General features: G+C 50.1%; 2 protein-coding genes across 9 annotated transcripts in view; both read right to left on the bottom strand.

Moving 5' to 3' along the window:
• Window positions 1-1,567: 1,567 nt before the first annotated feature.
• Ccdc97 (coiled-coil domain containing 97) lies at window positions 1,568-14,978 on the bottom strand. Of its 3 annotated transcripts, XR_001230099.4 has the most exons (6): window positions 12,573-14,978; window positions 8,611-9,066; window positions 6,225-6,503; window positions 5,694-5,823; window positions 4,319-4,449; window positions 1,568-3,668 (listed from the first exon to the last, which is right to left on the bottom strand). XR_001230099.4 is itself a non-coding variant. In XM_021734010.3 (5 exons), exons 1-5 carry the CDS (start codon window positions 12,616-12,618, stop codon window positions 3,648-3,650), a joined length of 927 nt encoding a protein of 308 aa, XP_021589685.1. In that variant the 5' UTR covers window positions 12,619-14,978; the 3' UTR covers window positions 1,568-3,647. The 3 variants fall into 3 exon arrangements, 2 of the variants coding, with proteins under 2 accessions (XP_021589685.1, XP_005336517.1); XM_021734010.3 differs by lacking the exon at window positions 4,319-4,449 and having other exon boundaries at window positions 1,568-3,663; XM_005336460.5 differs by lacking the exon at window positions 4,319-4,449.
• Window positions 14,979-15,112: 134 nt separating this feature from the next.
• The window catches only part of Hnrnpul1 (heterogeneous nuclear ribonucleoprotein U like 1), a 35,066-nt gene continuing 24,431 nt past the window's right edge, over window positions 15,113-25,747 (bottom strand). For all 6 annotated transcript variants that reach the window (XM_005336459.5, XM_078032004.1, XM_005336456.4 and 3 more), the window contains exons 11-15: window positions 20,712-20,880; window positions 19,882-20,166; window positions 18,485-18,774; window positions 16,945-17,136; window positions 15,113-16,396 (exon numbers count right to left, since the gene is read on the bottom strand). In XM_005336459.5, the coding sequence (XP_005336516.1) occupies window positions 16,280-16,396; window positions 16,945-17,136; window positions 18,485-18,774; window positions 19,882-20,166; window positions 20,712-20,880 (1,053 nt within the window). In that variant the 3' untranslated portion in view covers window positions 15,113-16,279. The remainder of the gene's footprint in view (window positions 16,397-16,944; window positions 17,137-18,484; window positions 18,775-19,881; window positions 20,167-20,711; window positions 20,881-25,747) is intronic.

The raw sequence follows: 25,747 nt of genomic DNA on the forward strand, positions 1-25,747 counted from the left end.
TACCACTAAGCTCCGCCCCAGCCCTAGTGTGTGATCAGTGTGTGATCCCCGTGTGCCTTGCTGGTATTCTGAGGACTTTTGTGTTCTGCAGATGGTGTGTTTCTGTGGCTCTTGCAGTCTGTGTGGGAGGCTGTACTTCCGGACTGTGTGGCTTGTGTGTGTCCATCTCAGGGACTGGTATTTTCAGCCTGTGTGGGCAGCTGCAAGCAGGTGGAGTCTGCATTGGTGTCCCTACCTGTAGGCTGGTGGCTCCAGAGTGTGAGAGCACTGGGAGATCTCAGCAGGAGTGGATGTGGGTCTGTATTGTGTGCCAGTGTTTTCAAGGAAGGGAGACCTCCTGTCCTGTGAAGCCACTGGCATCATCTGGTTGACCAGTGTCCACCCATTGGCCTTTGTGCTGAGTAAGTGGAGGCTGCGTCTGCGGCGTCCCCTTGCCTGCTGGTGCCACGTTGGCTCAGGGCTGGCGGTGGCAGCGGGCAGGGCAGGGGCTGTGGTGGGCACTGGCCCCACGCCCAGCCTTGGTATAAATATCCCCAGGCTGCCTGCGGCTGTGTTTACTCAGCCCCAGCCCCGGGGGCGGCAGCAGCCCAGCAGGTCTAGGGGTGGGGGTGACCAGGCCACAGCACAGACATTTCCTTCTGGCCAGACAGACCCAAAGCCTTACTGCCCCCTCCAGCCTAGGGGCAAGGTGGTGACCCCTAATTCTGGGCCCCCAGCGGAGCTGACTTGGACATCCAATTAGGCTTCCTGGATCTGGGAGACACAGATGGAAATGGGGGCCCAGGGAGGGCTGGGCATGGAGGGACAGGAAAAAATGAGGGTGAAGGCCAGAGGACCTGGAGGGAGAGAGGGATGGGGAAACAGGGTTAGTGAGACAGTAGCTGAAACCCAGGGGCCCAGGAGAAAAGGACAAATGCAGGAAGAAAAGTGAAAAGGGGGAAAGAAGGAGAAGCAAGGGAAATGGAGGGAGAAGAGGGGCCCGCAGGGGATGGAAAGTCACAGGAAGACGCTGACAGCCGGAGACGCAGAGACCGAATAAGACGGGGGAGGGAGGGAAGCCAAAGATCTGAAGGAAACAAGAGGAGGGCACAGGGCAGGCAGAGACCTCAAGACAGGAGCTGAGGGAGGGAGGAGCAGGGAGTCGCTTTGGCTCTGGCAGGACACACAGAGGTGTGGACGTGGGGGGTGGGGGTAGCAGCCAGCAGAACCCGGTCAGAGCCAGGACAGACGGGAGACAACGGGGTGGGGGCCGGATGCCCACAGAGGGGCTCTTCCCCAGAAGGGCCCTCCCTCCCTGACTCAGCCTCTCCACCCACCCCATCCCCACAACTGGGAGTGAAGGGAGAGGTGCCCACGGTGGGGGCTGCTCCCAGGGGGTGTGTCTCTTGCATCCCTGCCTGATCCTGTCTCCACCTCTCTTCCTGTCTGCTCATCTAATCCCCATCCCTGTGACGGGCTCCACCTCTGTCTCAGCTACAGCGCTCGCTCATGTCTCTACCATCTGACTAACGCCGATTCTGACTCAATTGCTGCGCCTCTTGTCGCTCTTACAAAATTACATAACCAATTTACGTATGGCAAAGTATATCACCAACAAATTTAATGATCAAATAGACTAAAGAAAGGCTGATACCTACACCAAGGAAAAGTGCCCATGGAGCACGTACCCAGGAGACATTCTCATGTCTGGAGCTCCTTTTCCCCAGCAGGGGTCCCGAGTCCAGCAGGCTGGATTATTTTGGGCCCTACTGTTTCATCTCCTCCGGGAGACAGAATTAGTGACACTGACCACACACACCCTGCACAGGACTGCTGTGACAACCAGTGACCCTGGCTTTTGTGTGGAGATGGTCTGTGAAGGATAGCGCCTGGCTCTTGGGAGGCCCCCTGGTGTCACAGTGTGCAGTCCTCCTCCCACCTCTCTACCTGTCTTGATTGGGTAGCCCCATATCTAACAGGAAGCTGGCAGGATGGTTTCTGGGACCTGGGTTCCCATCTCAGCTCTGCCTCAGAGGCCTGAGTGGCCTTGAAGCATCTGTTCCCGGGCTCCTTGACCAGCTGCAAAAGAGCCAATGTCTGCTTGGAGGCTTCAGCCCAGCATCAGGCACCTGGCAGGGCCTGGCACAGGTCCCGACTGCTTAGCAGCTCTCATTATTTAACAGTTTCTCCATCTGCACATCCACTGCCTCCATTCAGCTCTAACTTTCCATGTCTGGTGCTGATCGTTCTTGATCTAGAGGCCGGGGTCAGGAACCATAGCCCCAGGAGGCACTTCTGAGGGTCCTTCAAGGCTGGCTAGGGCAGGATGTCGCAATTCCTTCTCACAAGTGAAGTGCTCCTGGGCTCAGCCTCATCAACCCTTGGCCTGAGCTACCACCCCCAAAGTGGCCTGTCCTTTCTGTCTGCCGGGGGAGCAAGGGCTGGGTGTGGGGGCATGGGAAGGTGGGACGCCTGGGTTCCCACAGCTATGGCTGAGTCACAGGCAGCCATCTGGCTCCCATTAGCCCAGGGCGGCAGGGGGCTCTGTGGGGCGGGCCCTGTGGCTGGCTGGGGGCAGGGATGCTGCTGGGGCAGGCTGCGTGTGTGGGATGACTCAGGGCCCATGATAACAGCCTGTGCGTATTTGGGGAGTGTAAACAGGAGAGGGAGAGGGAGGGAGAGGGAGGCAGAGGAAGCGAAGGAAGGGAAACTTGTGGCTGGGTGGGAGAGTGGGGTGGGGAGAGTCCCCTTTGCACACCCCAGCTGGCAGGCCACATGACCCCTAGACCCATCTCTGCGCAGCCCTCTGGGTCCCCCTTGCTCCCAGCCCCTTGCAGACAGGGCTCTGCTGCTCTCTGCAGCCAGGTCTGGCGGTGTGTGTGTGTTTCTGTGTGCACAGGCACAGGGCTGGGCTGGGGGGGGTGACTGAAACCCAGAGAGATAAGGACTGAGACAGAAAGGGACAGAGGCAGCATGAGGCTGAGAGAGAAATGGAATGTACAGGCAGAAAGAACAATGGGCCCAGAGAGAGGCCAGAAGAAAGATGGGAACCTAACAGAAGCAGAGTTGCAGATGTGGCAGAGATCGAGGGCAGCAGGGTAGAGAGCCAGGAGCCAGAGCAAAGCTGTGTGGGGCCCAGGCACAGCCCCCTCTCCCAGGTTGTTGGGCACTGGAATCACTCTAGCCAGTCCAGCCACCATGGGTCCCACTGGCTGGCCTCAGCCCAGGAGGAACATTTATCCCCTGCTGTGGGGACAGAGCCCAGGGCACAGAGTGGGAGAATGGGGGAGGTAGACACAGTGGCCAGACCTGGGAAGAGGGAGGAAGGGGGCAGTGATAGATGGCGAGAGACAGGGACAGACAGATGGGACAGGAGAGAGTGGGGAACGAAGGAGAAGGGAAGGGAACTCCAGAAAGAGGTAGTGGTGTTGTTTGATGTGACACCAGACCCATGGGGCAGGGGTGCCACACTGCCGTCCCTCTGGAGAAAGAGTCACCGAGCCGGCCTGTAATCAGCTGCCTTGTTGGGGCTGGGAAGGGTGGGCAGCTGGCTTCGGGGTAGTAGCCATCAGTCCCCATCCAGTTCTGGGCTGGGAGCATCCTCAGGCTCTTCCTCATCAAAGTACTTCTCTTCCTCATCCCGTGCCACAATGTCCAAGTTGTCAAAGTCAGGGTTGTCGTCCACTGTGCTGCAGGGGAAGAAGGCTGTCAGGGAGCCCTGAGAGACCCAGGTCAAGGACATGGGAACCTTCTCTCCCCAAAGGTCAAAGGTCATATGATGGCAGCTGCCAGTTAGAACCAGCACTCAGAGGGGGATGCTATGCCTGTCCAGACTTAAAAGGGAAGGAAACATTTTCCAAGTTAAAGACTCTACATAAAAACTCTGGTTTCTTTTAAAAGCTGGAAGATGTGGCCACACAGGCCCACATGACTGAGGCAGGCGCTGGATGGCTGTGCCTCCCAGAACGCTTAGACACCTTGACTATCCTCACCAGGGGTGTGCTACTGCTCTCTAGTCTGGTAGAAGCCAGGGATGAAGCTAAACATCCTACCGCACAGGACAGACCACCCCCCATGACAAAGAACTGCCTGGCCCAAAGGTGGCAGGGGTGCCCAGGTGGAGAAGCCCTCTCGTAAGCCACTAAGTCACCCTCTCGGGCGTAGCTCTAACCCTCACAGGGCTCCTCATCATACTCACTGGGTCACCCAGACCTGTCCCATCTGAGCTCTCTCCCTCATCTTTCCAAAGCCACAGCCACCCTGCTGCTCCTCAGCCAAGGCAGGGCCCTGGCACCTGCTGCCCAGCCCCGCTCCTTCCCCGGGTATTTCTGTTTCTTACCCTCACCTCCTGAGGCCCCGTGCTCAGAGGTCAGCTCCTCAGGCCCCTCCCCGGCCTCCAGGCTCTGCTTCCTTCTGCTCCTTACCCTGCTTTGCTTTGCTTTAAAGTCTCATCCCAGTGTCTTTAAGCCCCTGGTGGGGACAATAAGATGTCAGTGCCCGGGGAGACAAAACTGTCCAATGTCTGCCTTAGAACATGGGCTGCGTGTCATCACATCTTCCAGCTCTATGAGAAGCCAGGCCAGTCTTCGTCTCCCTCACTGGAGGGGACCCTTTCCAGCAGGGAAACCTTTTGCTAGTTTGTTCCCTGCAAGCACCCAGAGCCTGCACACAGCAGACCCTCGGCATCTGCTGAGTGAACGACCAGGTGAGGGGCCTGCATAGGCTGCTAAGCACAGGGTGGGTATCCACTCCCTACTTCCTCAGGGGCACCTGGCTTGGGAGCAGCCATGGTGCCAGCTCACTGACCGGCCTCCCTCCCCCACCCCCCACGGGGGCTTGGCACTCTGCTCACCACTTCTTGGGTGGGAACTGAGGCTCTTGAGAGGCTCTGCTGCAGATGGCAGCAGATCTGCCACATTTGATTTCAGAGTGAGGGGATCCAACAATGGGTCAGCCATGCTCCAGTCCCCAGGTGCTGACCATGTGCTGAGCCTTGAGGTAATGGTGATCATGATTCCCATGTTAACAGTGAGCCCATCAAAGGCCCGTTTGCAGCCCCAGAGTTCATATGTCATTGAGGCTGGATATGAAACAAGAGGGCTCGCGGCTGTCAGACTATGTTCAGAACCATGAGGAACGCTGGCTCAGAGGACAAATCATTTACCACTGACTCTGATGCACCAGTTTCCTGTATCCTTATCCTGATGGCAAATCCTTTTCCTAAGTAGGTGGCCTATGTGTCCTCCCCAACCCCTGGGGCTATACTGTAGGGGTAACCACCACAGGCCCCTCCAGCTGGGGCAGTAACCCTGCCAGGGGTTAATTTCCTGCAGCGAGGAAGTGTGGGGTCCTGGGGAGGTGGCCGAATTTCCTGGACACATTGGGAGGGATTGGAGTAGTGGTTTCCTGCAAGGTCATAGTTACTTGCCAAAAGAGAAATGTTTTAATGTTTTATCAATAGTGAGCTACAATGTCAGGCCAGCTCACTCCCTTCCTTACAGATGAGGGGACTGAGAAAGACCAGGCTAGTCCAGGGCCACTTAGCCCCTGCCTCTGGTTGATCTGAAACCACAGGGCTGTCTGACCTCTGGGCCCACATCCTGAATCCATTCCAGGGCTCTCATGCAAAACAAAGAGAGGTGCATAGGGCCTGTTTGTGGCCGAGGGTCATGGGGTGCCGGGCTGGGGGAAGGGAAGGCAGGGCCCAGGAGCACCTGTAGTCAAAGTCCCCATCCTTGCCGTCTAGGAAGCGCTGGTGCATCCGGCTGGTGAACTCCTCCCGTAGGATCAGCCTCTCCTCCGAGTCGGGTACCCAGGTTTCTGAGTCTTTGCCTGCTCTCTGATCTGTGGAGGGAGACACCATGGGAGGGTGGCCTGAACATGTTCACACAGAGCTGTAGCTTCTGTGCTCTGCCCAGCTAGTCCCAGTAGCACAGAGAACACAGAGGTGACTGAGATAGCCTGGGTCCCCCAGGGGTACACATCAAACACGTGACAATGCAGTGCTCTGAAAGCTATATATCAGGGTCAGGACAGACCCGAAGGTGGAGAAGAAAGACCTTCTCAGTAGAGGGACAGGCATGATCAAAAGCTTGGAGTGAGGGATCCTTCAAAGAGTGCAGGGTAGAGAGGCTAGATACTAGAGATGGGAAGGGTGGGCAGGGAAACACGTCAGGCTGGGCAGACTGAGGCCTGGCTCAGGGCAGGTGTCCAAACACTGGGGTCTCCTTGCTGTTGGCCCTCACCTTCTTCATCACTATCTTCCTCCTCTTCTTCCTCCTCCAGGCAGGCCTCCTCCTCCTCTTGCTGCTGGAGCAGCCGCTGCTGCAGCTCTCGCTCCTGGTAAGACTGGAGCAGTAGGTCGGAGAGTGGGCAGGCAGGTGTGCCAGGGGAGCCAGGTCTGGGGTGCTGGGGCACTGGGGCGCGGGCACTGAGCTCCTCCTGGGTGAGGTACTGCCCAATGTACTGCTCATAGAGCAGGGGCGCCCGGAACCGCATCTGCTCATCACTGAAGTACTCACCCCCTGCAAAGATGAGAGCCAGAGTGGATGTGTCTTTAGTAGATGTGTGGTCGTGCTTGTAGGAAGATGTGTACACACACAAGTCTGTGTGTGTGTGTGTGCGTGTGTGTGTTTGCGCGCGCGCGCGCGCGCAGGTGCGCATGCTGCACGCTCACATGCAGATGCAGAGGGAAATATGCGGATATATGAGGCTATGGACATGAATACTCATGCTTGTGCTGAGTATGCGCACAATCAGGCCTGCATCTACCTGTGTATTCATGTGTCTGCACATGTGTGTGTGTGAGAGTGGGCCTAGAACATGTGGGTTTTTGAGGTGCTAGTTGTACAACTGTGCCTAGACAGGATTCAAAAGCTGCTGTCACATGTGTACAAACATCCCACTATGTGCCTTAGCATACTGTCCACAGGTACCTATGTCTGGGGATTGGCACATAGGACAACACAAACCAGCTGCATGTGCATCCTATGCCTGTTTGCTGAGCCTGCTTGGCTGTCTGGGTACAAGCCTGGACAAGCCTACACTGCTGGGCATGTATGTGTATCCATCTATGTGGATCTGAGTATGTATGCTAGCACAATTGGGTCAGGGGAGGCGTTTATCTGCCTGTGGGAGTGCCCAGCAGGGGCAGGGCTGTCCTGTGTGGCAGCAAGCACCAGATCTAACCTCTTCCCAGGGTGTTCCTTTGTGCAGCTTCCCTCTCAGGTGGGCCTGGTTTCTTCACTCAGGTCCTTTGCATCTCCTGGCTGTTTCTTCCTGAAGGAGTGGCATTGTCCCTCAGCTAACAGTTAAACCTGACCACAGCTCTTCCCATCTATGGGTCCTAGTTCTGACTCCAGAGTCCAGGGCCCAGAATCCACCCAGAATCCTGACCTGTACAGCACTGTGGTCTGTGATTGTCCCTACCTTGCTCAGCATTCCCAGTCCTGCCATCTCCTCATCCCTATCTATTTCTAGCATCTTCTACCAGATTTTTTTAAAAAAATATTTTATTAGTTGTCAATAGACCTTTATTTATTTGTATGTGGTGCTGAGGATCGAACCCAGTGCCTCACCCATGCTAGGCAAGCGCTCTACCACTGAGCCACAACCCCAGCCCTGCATCTACCTGTGTAGATTCTCTTTTTATCCCTCCTCCCTAGCTCAGACTGTCTCCCTCTTTCACTCTAGGTCCCTTGGTCTCTCTCCTTCTCCTGCTTTTTCCTTGCCTCTCAGTTTCCACATTTAACCCCACCTCCTTTCTTCATCCACTCATCCTCCTCCTTTCTTCATCCTTATTCACCTGTTCATCCCTGTGTTACTCTTCCTGTATCAATCTCTCTACAACTTGGGTCTTCCCCCTAATCAGAACTTAACTCACTTTCTACTTCATTTGCCCTTGTCTTTTAACTGGTTCTGGGAGTCTAGGTCACAAGATACTTTTAATTATGTCCTGGTCAAAAAGGCACCAATTGTTGGCAGTGGTGCATGCCTATAATCTTAATGGCTTGGGAGGCTGAGGCAAGTTCAAAGCTAGCCTCGGCAACTTAGCGAGACCCTGTCTCAAAAAATAAAAATAAAAAAAGGGCTGGGGATGTGGCTGAGTGGTCAAATGCCCCTGTGTTCAATCTCTAGTATGAAAAGAAAAGAAAGAGGGCCGGGGATGTGGCTCAAGCGGTAATGCACTTGCCTGGCATGCGCGGGGCTGCTGGGTACGATCATCAGCACCATATAAAATAAAATAAAGAATGTTTTCTTCATGGTTCTCATGTGTTTTTTTCAAGAAGACCCTTTTGTCCCCAAAGTCATAAATATTCCCTTTGGTTTCCACTAGTACCTTTGGGCATGGGGTGAGTTTTTCCTTAGGGACAACCGATGATGACAATGCAATGATCATACAGTTTTGTGTCATCTACTAAATTCTGTCATCTACTAAATTCTAAGTTCACTGTGTCCCCCATTCTCTTGCTCAGGCTCCTGTCCTCTCTGCTTTACGTTATGACAGACATTTCTCTGTCTCTCCCTGTGTCCCCCAGGATCTTTGTCTGTGCTCCTGCTCTCCTGCCCTTATTTCTCCCTCCCTCTGTCTCCACTTCCCATCTCCACCCCTTACCCATCAGCGCCCCACACCTTGGATGAGCTCACGCAGTGCAGCATAGCGCCGGTTACGCAGGCGAGTTCGCAGGGTGCGTGGCCTAGCAGTGCCCTGCCGGGCCACCTCAGCACAGTAGAAGTCGGCACGGTGGTCACCACGCAGGTGGCCAAAGCAGGCCAGGTGCTCCTCTCTGAGGCTTGTGCGGAAGCGCTCCAGGAATACTAGTGGCTTCTCATGGTACAGCTGGCCCAGGATGGCCACCTTCTCACGTTCTGTCAAGTCGGGCTCACCCTGCTGCTGGCTGCACACAGGCAGGCGGCTGGCAGCCACAGCATGCAGCATGGCACTGACTGCTGCATTCTCAGCCCTGGAGATGTCACTGTCCAGGGCCCCTGGTGGGCTCTCTGCTGCTTCCACCTTGCCCTCTGGTCTAGATGGGACTGGTGTCCAGGCCAGCTCACCCCAGTGCCCAGGTTTGGGCTCCGTGTGGCCTGTGAGGAGATGGGAGACTCGTTAGTTCAGGGATGGAGTGGGGAAAGGGGCAGAGGGAGGGTTTGGGTAGGAAGGGGCTTGGTGCTCACTTACTCAGTTCCTATTTATGATGAACCTATTATATTGTAGGCCCTAGAGAGACCACAGTGAGCAAGAGGTTGACATTTTAGTGGGAACACAGACAATTAACATAATTACTAAAAAAAATGTAGTGTTAGGTGTTTCCCTGGCTATGCAGAAAAACAAAGAAGGAAGGGGGAAGTTAATGGAGGATGGCTGCAATTTTAATGGAAGGGTCACAGAAGACTGCAAAAAAGTGACATCAGAGTAGAGACCTGAGGTAAGGAGTCGCTTAGTTATGAGACTTCTGGGGTAAGAAAGTTCCAGGCCAAGGAAATTGCCCATGCAAAGACCTTGAGGCCTGACTTACTGATTTACTCAATTCTTTGTCACTTGTTCATAAAATTATGAATACATTTACTAACTCGTTCACCTACCCATTCATTCATTTTTTTATGCATTCACACATTCATGTTTTAGCAACTCTACATCTGTGAGGCCCTGGGTTCAACAATGCAGAGGATTCACAGGAGGAATCCAGTCTAACTCCTGCCCTCATGGAGCACCCAGTCTTATGTAGGAGACAATCAAGATCAAACATAGTACACATGCTGGGTGTGGTGATCCACATCTGAAATCCCAGTTATTTGGGAGGCTGAGGCTGGAGAATTGCAACTTCAAGGTCAGCCTGGGCAATTTAGCAAGACCCTTAAAATAAAATGACAAGAGCTAGGGATGTAGCTTGGTGGCACAGCACCCCTGAATTCAATCCTCAGTATTAAAAAAAAAAGAAAAGAAAAGAAAAAGAAAGTGGTGGGGGGGAGGAAGAAAAAAGATGGACACTGGGGAAACTCTAGTAAGAGCTATTTCCTAAGTGTGGTGGGAGCTGCAGCAAGACTACAACAAGCAGGGATACGTCAAGATAAGTGGAGACAACTCTTTCAACTCTTTTAGGTAGCTTGCCTGGGATGGGGAGGACACAGGGGATGGTGGTTACAGGTTTCTTGGGTGTCAACTGACTGAGCAAGAGAAGACAGCTAGAGCAGGGGATGTGGAGGACGGAGAGGGAAAATAGGGGGGGGCTGGGAAGATGCTCATTAGGCTGAGAGTACAGGCCATGGAGCTGAAAGGCTAGAAGGTGAGGGAGGTGTCCAGGATAAGGTCCAGGGCTCTGGATTAGGGATGGCCAAATCATCCCTAAGACAGGGACGTGGATAAGAAAGAGGTCTGGCACATGGAAGTTATGATGCGCCCAGGGGGTGTTTAAAGGAGGTGTCTAAGACTGCTGGGACCCGGGTCTCCAGACTCCTCAGAGGAGAAGTGCTGGGCTGGAGACAGAGTTGTGGGTACCGTCAGAGCCAAGATAGGAAGTGGGGGTAGGAGACATTATGTGAGCAATGACAGGGAAGAGAGGCCAGGAAGGACTGAGTCGATGGGATGAGACTATAACTGTGAAAGTTAAAAACTGGCTTCCCCAGGGCTGGGACTTTGGCTCAGTTGGTAGAGTACTTGCCTCACATGCACAAGGCCCTGAGTTCAGTTCCCAGCAGTGCGTGCACACGTGCACGCATACACACACACACCCCACCCCCACTCACAAAAGAAAAAAAAAAAAAAGACAAAAACACTGGCTTCCTCAAAGAGCTGTATCTTAATTTCTGGAACCTGACCAGTGCCTTTAATATGGAGGAAAAAAATGGCGGAGGGGGGGAGTCTTCATAGACATAAGTAAATTAAGGCCCTTGAGATGGAGAAATTTTTTTGGAGTATGTATCCAGGTGTGTCCTAAACATAATTACAAGAGTCCTATAAGAGAGGTTGAAGAAGATCTGACATAGAGCAAAAGGCAGTGTAAAGGAAGAAGCAGAGACTGAAGTGATGTGGCCACAAGCCAGGAATCACAGAAGCCATCACAGGCTGGGAAAAGACAAGAAACAGCCCAGAGCCTGTGAGGGGACCCTATGACACCCTGGTTTCAGTCCAGTGATACTGATTTTAGACTTCTGGCATTCGGAACAGTGAGAAAATAAATTTCTGTTATTGAAGACACTGAGTTTATGGCAATTTGTTTTAGGAGCCACAATAAACTAAGGCAAAGGCTCAGAAGCAGCAACCTGAGAAGAAGAAAGTCCGAGTGCCATGGAGGTACAAGTAAAAGAATGGAGGAGCCAATAGCATGAATACTCCAAGTAATCAAGTAAGGAAGAAATTGGATGCAGTGACTGTTTAAACTGTATAGGGACAAGTCACTGGGGAACCTTAATCAGAGCAATTTGGGAGAGTAAAAGCCAGACTACAGTGGATAGAAAGTGAGGGAATGGAGGCAAGTGTACGTGACTCTGGAGAAGATAAATGGTGTCTGGAAGGCAGCATGGGGCCAAAGGACAGATTTTCTTTTTAGGTTAGAAAAAATATTTTTTTTTTAAAAGAGAGAGTGAGAGAGGAGAGAGAGAGAGAATTTTTTTTTTAATATTTATTTTTTAGTTCTCGGCGGACACAACATCTTTGTTGGTATGAGGTGCTGAGGATCGAACCCGGGCCGCACACACGCCAGGCGAGCGCGCTACCGCTTGAGCCACATCCCTAGCCCCAGAAAAAATATTTTTATAGACTGGGCATGTAGCTCAGTGGTAGAGTGTGTGCTTGGCATGCGCAAAGCCTGTGGTTATCAAACCCCAGCGCCAACAAATAAAAAATTTTTAAAAAACCCTAAAATTTTGTTATGAAAAATTTCAAACACAAAATTAGAGTACACTGACAACCCTCCCCCAACATTCATATATCCACCATTCACTTCGACAATCACCAGCTCTTAACCAGAACCAATTTGAACCAATTTCCCAACTACCCCTCACTCCACATCAGATTGTCTGAAGAAATGGACGACTTTTATGATGAGCAAGACAAAAGCATTTTAGATTCTAAGGGGAACGTACCAGAAGAAGTAAAAGACACTAAGATGCAAGGGAGAGAGAGACACGAGCGAGCAAAGAAATGCAGTAAGAACTTTGAAGAGGCAGACTAGATTATGGCCTTGGCAGAAAGGGGTTAGAATGAAATGGGGCTGTTAGTCTGGGGTAAATAGTTTGTTCGAGACCGGCGGAAGGTTAACGTGGGCCAAGAGAAAGCTGTTTGGCCCAGGGAAGGTAACTGTGGGAGGACTGGCCGAGGACAGGGGAGAGGTTTTTGATAAGGAAAACGGGTTGGCCTGGAGCGTGGAAGGGGATGAACTAGGAAGAGGTTAATTTCGGAGAAGAATGGAGAGAAAGGAAGTCAACCGCAACAGGAGCGAGGAAAATCTGCAAAATGATGGACCGGGCAGGTAAGGTTGAGGGCAGGTGTTCCCTTATAAAGAGTTCTCCTTCGCGTTCCCACGGAATCATTTCCTTGTGACACTGCAACTGCATTCCTCGAAACTGCAGTCTCCGCGTGGCAAGTACCTTACCTTCATCGGGTTCCTTTGTCGCCACCTCCGCCGCCACAGCCTCCATCCAGAGTTTCTCCGATTTAACCGCCGCCGCAGTCTCCGAACACCAATCTCAATCCCAAGTACTCAGAGACACTTCCGGCAGTGCACTGTACAATGGCCGGGTGTTCCTACGCGTCCGGGCACCGAAGTTCCGGCTCGAAGGAGGATCTTCCTCTGCGCATGCGTCTGCCTTGGTCCCGCCCTCTGTAGCCAGGAAGGAAAGGGGCGCAGGGTTGAAAGGGCGTTCAGATTCTCCTGTCTGAAATTGGAAAATCTGGAGGGACCCTAACCATGGTTGATTTGTTCATTGCTGTGACTCTTAACTCCTGGCGTATTTATATTTGGGATGAATGGTTGGGCGACCACCCTCCAGGACCTGGAGCTGTTACAGTAACTTTTTTTAAGAGTTTGTGCTTTTTTAGACCCGTTTCTTCACCATCTCATGGAATATTTCTAAGTCTTGACTTATTTATCATCACACCCACTCCCTGGCTAGATGAGATGGGTGGTGAGGTGGGGGATAAAATTGCCCCTCTGTACTTCCAGAACCTGGAGGAACTCTTCAGATGTGAAGGAAAAACAACTGTGGGCCTGATTTGCCCTAGGGGTTGGGAAGGGACTATTAATATTTAGGGGGTCTCTTACCAGCAGACAGGCATGTTACTAGTGACCACCACGAATGGCCTGGGGGGCTGAGGAAGTCACCCTCCCCAGGCTGGCTCAGAGGTGGCTTCTGAGAGGGAGGCAGACAAGGCTGAGACCTGAAGGATCAGGAATGCAAGTTTAGAAAGGTCTCAGGCAGGGTGGCTGTCCTGGTTAGTTCTTGTTGCGGTAAATACTTCAGTATGATCGAAGAATATGAAAGGTGTTCCAACTTTGAGAAATTTTAAACTTCTTTTTGGAAGGGGGGCCAGTACTGGATTGCACCTAATGCCCTACCACTAAGTTATATCCCCAGCCCTTTTATTAAAACTTTTTAAATTTTTGGTAGTGTGGATTTAAACCTAGGGGCACTTTACCATCGAGTTTCATCTCCAGTCCTTTTTGAGACAGGGTCTTGCTATGCTGCTGAGCCTGGCCTTGAACTTGCAATTCTGCCTCAGCCTTATGAATTGCTGGAATTACAGACTTGCACAACTGTGTCCAGCCAGTGTCATGAATCTTTAAGTAAAACCCTCAATACACATTTTCCCAAGGTAGTCTCATGGCATTCTGTATAGGTTCCAAAGGAATTTATAATTCCCCAGAATGAATCACTGAAGTTCAAAAGGGAAGCTGAAAGAGCTGAAGCCATTAAGGTCACTAGGTGCCAGGCCACACGGGGCCTGAATAAACTATATTAAGCAACTTGAGCTCCTTTTACCTGCAAGGATTGGAGAAGGGGACAAGGGTAAGGGACTGCAGAGATCTGTAAGCTGGTATCATAATCCAGAGACTGGCTGAGACCAGACAAGAGGAAGAACTTCCTAGTTTACATTCTCTCAGGACCTGGGAGATGTGGAAGACAGACCTTGAGGTCCCTTTTTGCCACACCCCATAGGCAGGAACGACACAGATGTATCACCAAGGGAGGCCAGCAGAGGGTGCTGTTGCCTAGCACACACATCTGTCGCTAAGGGGACTTCCCAGCTAAGGGGACCCAGAGCAGTGAAGGGATCACTCTAGCTAGGGCCAACAGTAGCCCTTTCTCATGTTTAGATGCCCCATTTTAGTCCTCAAGACTAGTCAGCCTCCCCTCTCCCTTGTTTTTATAGGCCACACAGCCTTCAAAAGGCTTGGAGCTCCAGTGAGGATAGCTGGGCTGAGCCAACCACTCCTGTACTCTGGCATTCTCCCCCATAACATGCAAGGAACACATTATGTATTGAAAGAATGGAGAAACGAAAATGGGAAGGACAATAGTTAGGGAGATGCAACCCCAAAGTTCACCCCTATTAATTCCCTTCCTCCCCTCACACCAACCCAGGATTTCATCAACCACTGTGCTGTCACTGGCAATACTGCAGTGGGAGCTCTGTGAAGAGCCAGAGATGCACTGGCCATGCTGTACCCCTAGCTTTGCAGGATGGTTGAGGGGACAGAATAAATTCCCATTATATACTGGCTGAGAAATGAAATTCTTGGAATTTCAGTTAGCTTGGACCACAAGAAACAGGCAGGGCCAACAGAAAGCAACACACACACACCAGACTTGAGGTGCCTGGTCAACCAATATCCAGTGACAGCCCTGAACAAACCACTCCTGTTCTCTCCCACCAGAATTGCCTGTCCCTCTCTGCCTCTGGACCTGTTCCACACTTTCTAATAAAATACTCCCATGAGGATTTGGGATTATGAGAAGTTTTGAGAACCACTTTTAAAAGAACTACTGATATATTGGAATAAAGGGATATACTTAGCACCAAAATCCAGGCCAGGCAGAGGAATCCCTCAATGTTTAATGGATAAGTAAATAATTTCCCCTTGAAAAAGCCTCCCCATCCCAATTAAAGTTCAACTGCAGTAACACTTCAGGGTTTTGATCCTGCTTCCTTCCTGCTAGGAGGTGCCATGTCATTTATTGAAGGAAAACAAAACAAAACAAAACAAAACAAAACAAAACAGGGCAAACACATTTCTTAATAAGTGCAGTTTGTTAAAATCCTGTTAAAACATGGGTAAAGGGGAAGTAAGAATAATCAAAGTATATCACTGTAGGAAAAACTTGAGGTCTGGCACCTGGGAGGGCATTGGAGAGGAGGCTGTGGGGGAAACTTCATATTCTGAAGGGAAAGAACCCCCCACCTTCCCTTCACCCTCTCACCCGCTTAATCCCACCAGAAACTACCAAGACGCCCAGAATAAAAGGTTTCAAGTTCAATAGTCACACTCTCTCCAAATACAAAAAGCAGTTACAATTCAACTGAACACAGAAGCTTGTGTGCAAAGTTACGGGGAACTGAGACATCGTATAAAAAGTTAGGTTAAAGATGATTCTGTGGTTTTTTTTGTTTGTGTGTTTTGTTTTGTTTCGAGGGTGTGGCTCTTCCTCGGTCACCTGAACTCAGCAAAGAAATGGTTATTTTGATGAAGTATCAACGGCCGACCCACAGTAAAAACAGACAAATTCTAAAAATTAAAAAAAAAGCATAATTACCAAAAAAATATGTTGCTGCTTCCTCCCTCCACATTTGCTTTTGCTTTTTTAAACTTTTTTTTTTTAAGTTTTTGATTTTTTTTTTTTTTTTTTAATCCTGAAAAGTAGACAGTAAAACAGCTCCTGGAAGAATTTACAACCAACTGCATGAGGGTCTGGGAAGCTGAGGGGCTGGAGCAGGGCTGGGAGGAGCAAACAGGAAGGGGTCTTCCCCTTAGTCACTGTGGCCTCACTGATGACCAAGGGAAAGAGGGATTTTCAGTCAAAAAGGGGCAAGGAGGAAAAGGAAGAGGTGGGAGATGGAGGGGACAAACAAAATAAAAGGTCATTGTTGCCTGTTTGAATCCAGAGAAAATTGCCTGGCCTGTGGGGGAGAAGACCCCTCCCCCAAAGGAGAGGCAGTGGGCTGGAGGGAGGCAGCTCTGGGATGACCCCATCCCCAGCACCACAGGACCCGGTGGGGGTAGAGGAGGGGCCAGAGAAGGGGCCGAGGCAGGCGCTGGTGCAGGAAGCCGGCAGCGGCCCCGGGAGCCTCCAGACACACTGGCTACTGTGTGCTTGTGCCACCCTGTGTGCTGCCGGAGTAGCTCCCGTAGTCGTAGTTCCCATAGTATGGCGGCCACTGGCCCTGGTTCTGATAGTACTGGTTCCACTGCTGGGCATACTGGAGAGAGAGACCAAGAGCACCAATTTGTCCTTCATCCACTCTACATTTTGCTCCTCCCCTGGCCAACCCTTGCCTAGGTCAGTGATAGCCAGCAACACGTGGGACCCCTGATAGAATCAAGGCACCTTGGGAAGACAAACAGCTGACCTCATGCCACATGGGTGGAAATTTAAGAACTGAAGCCCAGGTCTCCTGGCTTGTCAACCCAGTGTCTTTTCAAATGTAGTTAAATATCATATTTAAAAAAACAGGTATGGTGGCCTAGCACTAACTTGAGGCAGGACTTGGAGCCCCCTAGCCATGGTGCTGAAGCAAGATTTGGAAGCCCTGCTCTGCCAGCCCTTTCCTTTTGTTTGCTGCACCATGGACAGAGTAGGACACCATTTATTTAGAAACCAGTGCAGATATGTTCACCAAATGGACTGGCTGAACCAGATGACTGCCAGTTAATTTCAGGGATAAGCAGGGGCTAAAATCTTGAAAAACATACCCAGGAGGGGCCCTTGGAACCTTCTCCATCCCATTGGAGCCTGACTGGTACCTACCTGCTGATACTGGTTATAGCTGGGCTGAGGGTAGGTCTGTGCCGTGGGCGGTGGTGGCGGAGTATAGGGGGCTGGGTTGTAGCCACCGTAGCTTCCATAGTTGTAGGCAGGTGGTGGCGGAGGTGGAGGTGGTGGGGCTGTATAGCCCTGGCTATAACCTCCCTGGCTGTAGGGTGGCTGGCTGTAACTCGGCTGGAAAATAAGAGAAAAAGACCAAAAAGTTCTATGAAGCAGCCAGTTCACAGCTGGGATTGACAAAGGGCTTTTGTAAGTAGTGAGCCCACAAAGGCACTTCCCTGGTGGAGGCTATTTAGGACTGAGAAGGTGAATAAGCTCCGACATGGTAGGACAGGTTAGGATGCCAGCCCTAGGGCTGTATTTGGGACTCTTAATTCCAGCTTTGAGATCCTGGGTGAGTAAGGCACACGGCATTTCTTGAAATCCCAGTTTTGTTTTGTGTAAAATGAGAATCACAACAGAACTACTCCTTCAGATTATCTTGCTGAATGTATTCAACATGCTGGTCATGTGATAAATGGTAGTTGTTACTCAAAGATCTGAGAAAAATAGTAGTGACAATTACTGTTTCTCATGTATAAGCTACAACATTAATTCCTTTAATCTTCAAGTCAACTCTGATGTGAAATGGAAGCCAAGGCTCAAGAAGGTAAAATCACCGATCCAAGGTTAAATAGCTGAAGGACTGACTCCAGGTTTACCTAGTCCCAGAGCCTCAACCACTAAGCTACGGTACCCTCTCTCTCTTATAACAAACCTTGGAAATGAGTTCTACTAACACCTGTACTCCTTTATGGGAAAATAAGGCTCAGGCAGATGAAGCCAATTGTCCAGGGACATAAAACCAGGTCATAATGGGGCTGGGGTTTGAACTTATGCCTGACCAACTCCTATCCTAGGAAATGTTCTAACTAGACTGGAACTGGGAAACACTCATCTGTCTTCTGGCAGCTGCTCCCAGGACTGGCACATGGAAGGTGCTCAGGAAATGGCTGTGCAATAAACAGAGACTGCCCTAGTCAGCAGGAACCTATGTGCACCAAAGACTGAGCAATGACTTTCCAAGAACTGGAATAGAGCCCAGAAGCTGCATAGGGCTGGTTTTCTCAGCACAAAGTTCCAAACCAACTGTGGGGCACTGGTCTCCAAACCCTATGACAAGAGATCATCTCTTTTCAGCCTGAACAAAGCATGACTCTAACTGAGGACTTTCTTAGGAATTGGGTGAGGCTACCAACAGCCAAGAGACATAAACATGTGCTGGAGGGACCAGCGCTTCTAGCTTATTCCTGAGGATGATAGAAGGAGGGGGAAGTTCTGAGCAAGGCTTATTTACTCCCTGGTTTTGGGGAGACTTGGCAATGTCCAAGGTCAGCCAGTGAAGAGCACTACCAGGAAGAAAGGAGGACAGGTTGCAGGGAAGAGTGGAGGCTGTGGCTCAAGCATGTGTTGGCGACTCCCTCAGACCCATGGACTCTCCTATGTTAAAAGCACATGTGTGAACAAATCTGTGTTCCCTCACCTGTGGGGGGCTGTAGCTGCTGACCGTAGGGGTGCTGGTATTAGCGCTCGAGCCAGGGATGCTGCTGCTCTTGTTGTAGCTGCCAGCACCTGGTGGGTTACGAGCAGGGCTATAGCTGGGTGGTGGCGGCGGCTGCTGTGGTGGTGGTTGTGGTGGTGGCGGCTGCTGTGGTGGTGGCTGCTGCTGGGGAGCCCGGTTATAGCTGCCTCGGTTGTTGGAGTTGTTGTTATCCCGGTTGTTGTTACCCCAGCGGTTCTGGTTGTAGCCACCACCTCCACTGCGGTTGAAACCTGTATTGGAGAAATCAGCAGGAGAGGGAGGCCCTATCACTCTCAATGCACAGACTCCAGGACCTGGCCTGCCTTGGTGACTGCTATGGCTTCCGGCATGGTCAATCAGGCCCAGAGGCTGTTCAGTTAAAGTGAACCAATAAGCAAACCCTCTGGCTTCTCCAGAGTCCTGGCATGCTCCCGCTCTGATAACAACAGGTCTTCATTGTCTGCTGGCAGGTTTGTCTCCTCTCCTGGCCTGTGAGCCTAGGGAGACAGAAATCAGGGCTATCCTGGCTATGTGTTATTGTGTTCTGCATTTCAACACAGAAACAAACTAGAAAGAGATGTTCAGGAAGAATGCACCAATGGCAGCCATGAACAAGTCAGATCAAGTCCTCTTCAGGCTTGGTCTGAAGGTCTTTTTGCTGTTGTCTTGGGCCTAGAACTCTCTCACACTCCTCCTGGCCAACTCCTTTTGGGCTTGTGGACCTCAGCTTTGACATTAACTCCTCAGGAGATCTTTCCTGAGCCCTGGTGTCTTCTTGCAGGTTGGTTCAGGGTCATCTCAGGTCACAATATCCTTGGGCTTTCTCATTAAATTATTTGGGTCATAGCTATGTCCCCAGAACTATTCAGCATAAGCCTGAGACAGAGGAGAGCTAGAACATATTTGTTAAATTATGAATAAAGACTTTTTATAGAAAGCAGCGCTCACTAAAGACTTGGACTCTGGATCATTGAATACCAGTTTTGGTTTAAGCTGGGTGATGCTAGGCAAATTAACTTTCTAATGAGTCTTCTTTTCCATTTGTTTTAAACCCCCAACACTCCTAATATTTGCAGCATGCCAGGTTTTCAATAGGTTCCAGGATTCCTCAAGGAGATCATGGTCAGATGGGGGAAGAGCCACAGAAATAGATGACACCATGTCATATAAAAGGGCAAAAAAGCAAGCCCAGGGTTGTAAGATAGTGGGAGAGCTTCTTGAGGTCCCACAGTCTGACTCTCCCTGGTTTTCCCATAGCTGGAGTTCAGTAAGCTTTAGTGCTGACTGAATAGCAGTCAAAGCCCAACCCCAATGTGGGAATAAAAGGTAAGGAGAACTGTGTGTTTGAGATGTCTCACCTCCTCGGTAGTTGCCTCCACCACCACTGCCTCCCCCTCGGTTCTGGAAGCCTCCTCGGTTGCCTCCAGGGGGGCCTCTGTTGTCATAGCGCTGGAAACCGCCGCCACCTCCGCGGCCCCGGAAGCCACCACCACCTCGGTTGTCAAAGCGCTTTTCAGGGGGTGGCCCAGCCTTGCGGCCCTCCTCGTTGTACTGCCTCACCAGCTTGTCTGCTTCTTCCCGCTGCAGCTCAATGAACAGAACTTCATCCAGGAAGTCCCCGACATCAGGTAATGTGAAGTTGGCTAGGAGGAAGGAAACAAAATGGTCAGTATCTTCTGAGGTCTGGTCTCCTCCACCTCCAGAACACTGGTGGAGGAAACTGGAAGAGTGAATAAGAGAGAAGTTAAGAGAGGCTGACTCTAACGCTGTCAGGGAATGAAAAGACCCTTTCCTGAAGAGGTGGCTAAGCCCCACCCGAGTGCAGTGTTTAGCTCTCTCCAGCCTTGCCCCAGGGAGTGGGTTAGGCAAGTGGATCCACATCCTTATTTTTACAGAGGGGCAAACCGAGGCTTGCCCAGTCAGCCCAGCCAGCGGGTGCCAGAGGAGGCCTTCCAGTTTGAGCTCCCACATACTCTTTCCCTCATGCTTTCCAATTCCATCTAGTTCGAAAACCCTGCCAGAGTGAAATGTGGAGTTTCACCATTCACAGCTGTGGGGGACCAGGAAGGGACAAAGCAGAAGATCACAAAAGGAATAATTAGGGAGCAGGGAAGGGCACACTGAGTAAAGAGCTCTTTCTCTTAAGGACCCTGCTGAGTTGGCTCTCTGGGCATCACTTATTTCCTACCTTTCATTTCTAAGACCGCATGATCAGGGACATCCTTCCCTTCCTCATCGGTGCGCTTTATTGTTCGGTCTTTCAGGTCCTCGTCAGTGGGACAAATTACAATAGCTTTTCGTTGGAAGCCTTCAAATGGTCTCATTTTTCGTCTCTGGGCTGACCCATAAACATTTGTCTAGGGTAGGTAACAGAAAAGGCAAGAGATGGTGCATTAAGAGTTGTTTTTCCTCTGAGGGGTATTATGTAGGCCAGGGGAAAGAAAAGCCTATTAGTGCTCCTCCTAAGCAGAGACTCAGGAAAATGCCCTGCTTCACTTTTATGATTCTTATGTCTGCCTTGGCAAATGTACTGATTTGAAAAGAGGGATAGAAAGTAGCAGCTAACAGGCAGAGGGCAAGGGATTCCAATGAGTGGGTTAATATTATTTTTTTTACCTTGTTTTATACCTTTATTTTATGTGGTGCTGAGGATTGAACCCAGTGCCCCACACATACTAGGCAAGTGCTCTACCACTGAGCCACAACCCCAGCCCTGGGTTTTGTTTTTAACTTTCTGTTTTGGGGGAGTGTGTGGGGGGTTTACCGGGGATTGAATTCAGGAGCACTCAACCACTGAGCCACACCCCCAGCTCTAATATTTTATTTAGAGACAGGGTCTCATTGAATTGCTTAGGAGCTCTCTAAATTGCTGAGGCTGGCTTTGAACTTGTGATCCTCCTGGCTCAGCCTCCTGAGCTGCTGGGATTACAGATGTGCCACTGTGCCTGGCTAATCCTGCTTTTTCCCCCTTGGGATTGCATTTTACAACTTCTTTCTCCATACGTAATACATGCTCTTGGTACAAAGTCAACAAGGTACAGAGTTAGGAGTAAAAAAGGCTTTCCATCTGCCTATTGCCAGCACTACTTCCAGAGATAACTTGTACTGAATTTCCTCTGTACAATTCTACCAACACTTATGCAATCCTTAACATGAATGGAATTGTACTATATACTTCAGAAGCTCTTTTCATGCACTGTTTCTCAAATTCTTCTTTATGGTGTTTTTTTTTTCTTTTTTCAAAACAATCATATAGAATCTATAGTACAGATAGCCCATAATTTAACCAACCCCTTTTAATAGTTATGTGGACTGTTTCCCTCAACACTGTGCTGTCGTTCTATCCTTTGCTCTTTCTCTGAAATATCAGTCTTACCCACAAGCTTCTAACCAGGGAGCTTGACAATAACTCATGCTTCTTCAAGTGCAGTCTGCTACTTCTATGTCTTTTCTTCTACCTCCAAAGCAGGCAGGTGTGGCCATGGAGCAGTGCTCCAGAACACCTGCACATAACCAAACAGCAACAGCAGCTTCCACCAACCCAATATCTACCACACACCAGATCTTCAGGACTGCAGAGGCTCTGTGGACTCTGTCTTTGCATTTGTATCTTGTGGACACTACTGAAAAAGCATGCAGCCAAAACCTCACTTTAGATTTCCTGAGACTTCATCTATAGAGGTAGGACCCAGCACCTATGTGGTATCTTCCCTCTCTAAACTCAGGAACTCAACAGAAGTGAAGTGATTAGTTGTTAGCTAAACAACAGCCTTCAGTGGCTTTGCAGGGAGAAGCTGCAGAAGAAAGAACAGTCTGTAAAGAGGTCTGCAGAAATCAATAAGAAAATACTGTATTCTCAGAACATGGTCAGCAGGGAAGAAAGAGCTCCAGCAGAAGTCCTGGTGTGGCCACTCACTATGGTCAGTCTCTATAGCTGCTTCCTCTGTAGCCTCCTTCCCAGGGCTGGTGAGGACTAACTGGGGGGGGGTGACCACTAAACAATTAACAAAGTATAAGGTATCTGAGTAGGGGCTATGCAGTGGCCTCCAGGGTAGGAGACGCCTCAATAAGAAGTAGGTGCATTGTGGGACAATTTGGCAGACCTTGGCTCTAATGTGACTTGGGCTCATCACACCTTGTGACCCTGGGCAAGCCACTCAGAGCCTCAGCCTGCTTTTCTGTAAAATCAACTTACTGCATATTTATTGAGTCTCAAGACTTGAAAGGAGCAAACAGTATGAATGTCTTCTGGTTGCTGTGAAGACTGAACCAGTTCATGTGAATAAAGAATCTTGTCCCAGCCCAGATCCTGGCTCGAAGCCAGTCCTGGACAAATGTGAGCCCTGTTGGTATGGTCATCACTGGGTGGGATACTTTGGATAGTTATACTGTAGTGGTAACTGGAAGCAGCTTGGACTAAAGGGAAAGGTTAAACTGCAATGCTCTCCCAAATGGAAAAGCAGGGACTATGTATGAGGTAGGGTGGAAAGTACAGTGGCTTTGCAGAAGCCTAAGGCCGAAATCCTAGTTGTGTCCTTTAGTAGTTTTGAATATGTGGACAAGTCCCTGAATTAGTCTGAGCCTCAAGTTTCTTCATCTGAAAGTTAGGGGTTGTATCATCTTTCTTCTGACTCTGGTGAAAATTTGCAGATGTAAAAACCTCTGACATGTGGCAGGGAAATAAGTCAACACACAAGGAGGATCTGAAAATATGGTGAACAGGATTGACATTGTCCTAAGAGAGGTTTCTCAGTGGAAAGTACCAGGGAAAATTAAGGAAAAGACAGGTGCAAGGGACCCTCTTCCAAGATAGAAGGAATAGAAGCCAGGGATGTGAGCACAGACCTGTGGGGGTTCCAAGCACTATAGGTACATCTGTTCTCTAAACCAGCCATTTCCCCTGGGCCTGACATAAAGTAGGGAAAAATGTTCTCTTTCACTTCCTATAGGGAAAGTCCCCTTATGTTCTAAGGAGGGTAGTAACAGCACACCTATGGGGCCTTTAGCACTGGTTCTGGAGGGGCCAGGGGCCACTAACAGGAGAAAAATTAAGTCCCTACTCACTTTTTTTTTTACTCCATTCCTAAGAGTGCTGCAGAATGTGGCATTCTGCTCATATGAAGACAGAATTTGGCTTCCTCAAGCTAAGTAATTTGAAAGTTTTCTCCTGACACAAAACTCATGTGTAGGTACCAGAGTGAACATGACTCCAGCCTATTTTCTGATAATCCGTTCTCTTATTCAATAAGTACCAATTATCCTAATCTGAATCCTCTGCACTCTAAGGGCACTGGAGTTTTCCTATGTGGCAGAACTGTCCTGTCAACGTCCCAATGAGGAGATAAAGAAGCAATGCTACTGACAGGGTAGCCCCTGCAGCTTCACAGAACAGGAGGAATGGGGGTGTGCAGTATGGACTCATAAACAGCTGGCCTTTGTCTCAAGATGAGGCTTGAATCTGAGAACAGATCCTCAGATGCTCTGAGCTGACACGCCCTCTCGGGGAGGGCTTTAAGAGTGCACCTCCCCTGCTTACTCCTTGGCTTGGGTAAGGAGTAAGAAGGGAAGAACAACATCTAAACTGTGCCAGCAGAAATGTAAGTGCTTGGCTTTCCTGGAGGAAAGGGAGTTAGCTGCTGGTGGCTGTTACCACAGCAAACATGGTGAGGTCAGAACCCTGGGCCAGCCCAGCACTACTGTTGGTCACCAGGGCCCCTGGCGGCTGTTGCTAGGAGATAGTCACAACAGCAAGGTCAGCTTTTCCAGCCACATGGCTTTTCTGCATAGCTCCTACTCCTCCCAACCCCAGCTTGAAGATGCTGACCCTAAGAGAGGAGCTGGACTATGTTCCCTGGTTCCTGACAACCCCCAAAACCTGATGTGGGCAGGACAAAGGTCAGGTTTCTCAGAGAAGCTGCATGGTGAGTTCTGGTGTGTGAAAGTCTGAGGAAATGAGGGAGGAAACAGCAGGCACAGGCAATAACTTTTGCTGACATCCTGAGTTCTCTAAAAGACCTACTATGTGTTTACCTGTCTTAACAGGGTTAGGCTGGCAGCAGGAGACACCTGGCTGGATCCCATAAGAACAAATTTAAAGCTGGTGAGGAAAAAGTTTGCTCTAGGTTGAGGTGATGAACCCCAGTGGAAAGGACTCCACATGTAGGAAGAGAACTGGCCAGAGCATCAGGAATGGAACAGACTTGAGGCTCTGGGGACCGTGGGGGTGGAGGGAAGAAACTTCCCCTTCTCCAAAGCATGCCAACAAGAGGTGGTTTATTTTGAAAATCTAATCTAGGTAACAAAGATTCTAATTCTTTTTGGCCAGGACCCCAACATCTACCCTAGGAAGTACCCCATTGGACAAGCTCTCAGGTGGCCCTTGCCCTGGGTTTGATTCAGGAGAAAGTGTGGCACCTGCCAACAGGGACACAAGCAGGATTAGAAATGTACACTGTGAGGGTGAGACCAGGTTGGCAAAGTCACTGTCCCCAGCCCTGACTCTGACCAATGCCCAGCTGGGCCTTTTAACCCACAGCCTTCAGGAGGGCAACTTTGTTGTCTCACACAGAGCTTCTGTTCTATTTTCATTTTTAAGGCCCTCTGATAACCTAGAGATAGGGCAGAAACCTCACTCCAGGGGCTTCCCAACTGCAACACTGTCTCCTGAAGCAATGTGGCCTTCCAATCCTTGTTTTTCCTTCCTCTTTCTGTAGCTTTTTACTACCTAGGCAAATTTAGTCATATCCATCCCTGAAGAAAATGTGACCGTGGCTCCAGACTGTCCTGGACAAAATCTCAACTATTTTTATCACTGTCCATATCCTGGCCCAGATACCTCACACTTCCTGACACCTTTCCCCAATTTCCATCACAGCCCCAAACATTATGGGACTGGCCATCTGCAAAGTCAGCCGAGCTGACCAGTATACCAAAAGCCTGATTTTAGGCAGGCCCTTCCCTTAATGAGATCCCCGCTGGTTCACTTTCTTTCTTGTTATTCCTTCTGATGTTCTCAGTATTTCCCTCTGATGCGCACCTGATCTGAATAGGCTGTGATGCAGAATGAAGCTCCAACACACTTGAGAGCTTGTGTCTCATGAGATAAATCCTAGGATAAGGTCTGGGGTTCTGGCTAGACAAAAGTAGAATCTGGCTACACAACCCTGCCTAGCTTATGAAGGTAAGTTCTTTTTTCCTAATAAGGATGAGCATTTCCAAGGTCAA

The sequence above is a fragment of the Ictidomys tridecemlineatus genome, chromosome 15 (assembly GCF_052094955.1).
Source record: "Ictidomys tridecemlineatus isolate mIctTri1 chromosome 15, mIctTri1.hap1, whole genome shotgun sequence".
NCBI lineage: Eukaryota > Metazoa > Chordata > Mammalia > Rodentia > Sciuridae > Ictidomys > Ictidomys tridecemlineatus.

What these genes read in the sequence shown, in the direction of transcription:
- Ccdc97 (XM_005336460.5), bottom strand. Translation starts at nt 12,618, where the DNA reads ATGGAGGCTGTGGCGGCGGAGGTGGCGACAAAGGAACCCGATGAAG. An exon ending in GACAAAGGAACCCGATGAAG is followed by an intron (nt 9,067 to 12,572) that starts GTAAGGTACTTG and finishes ATCTCCTCACAG; the next exon opens with GCCACACGGAGCCCAAACCT. An exon ending in GATGGGGACTTTGACTACAG is followed by an intron (nt 3,669 to 5,693) that starts GTGCTCCTGGGC and finishes CTTCCCCTGCAG; the next exon opens with CACAGTGGACGACAACCCTG.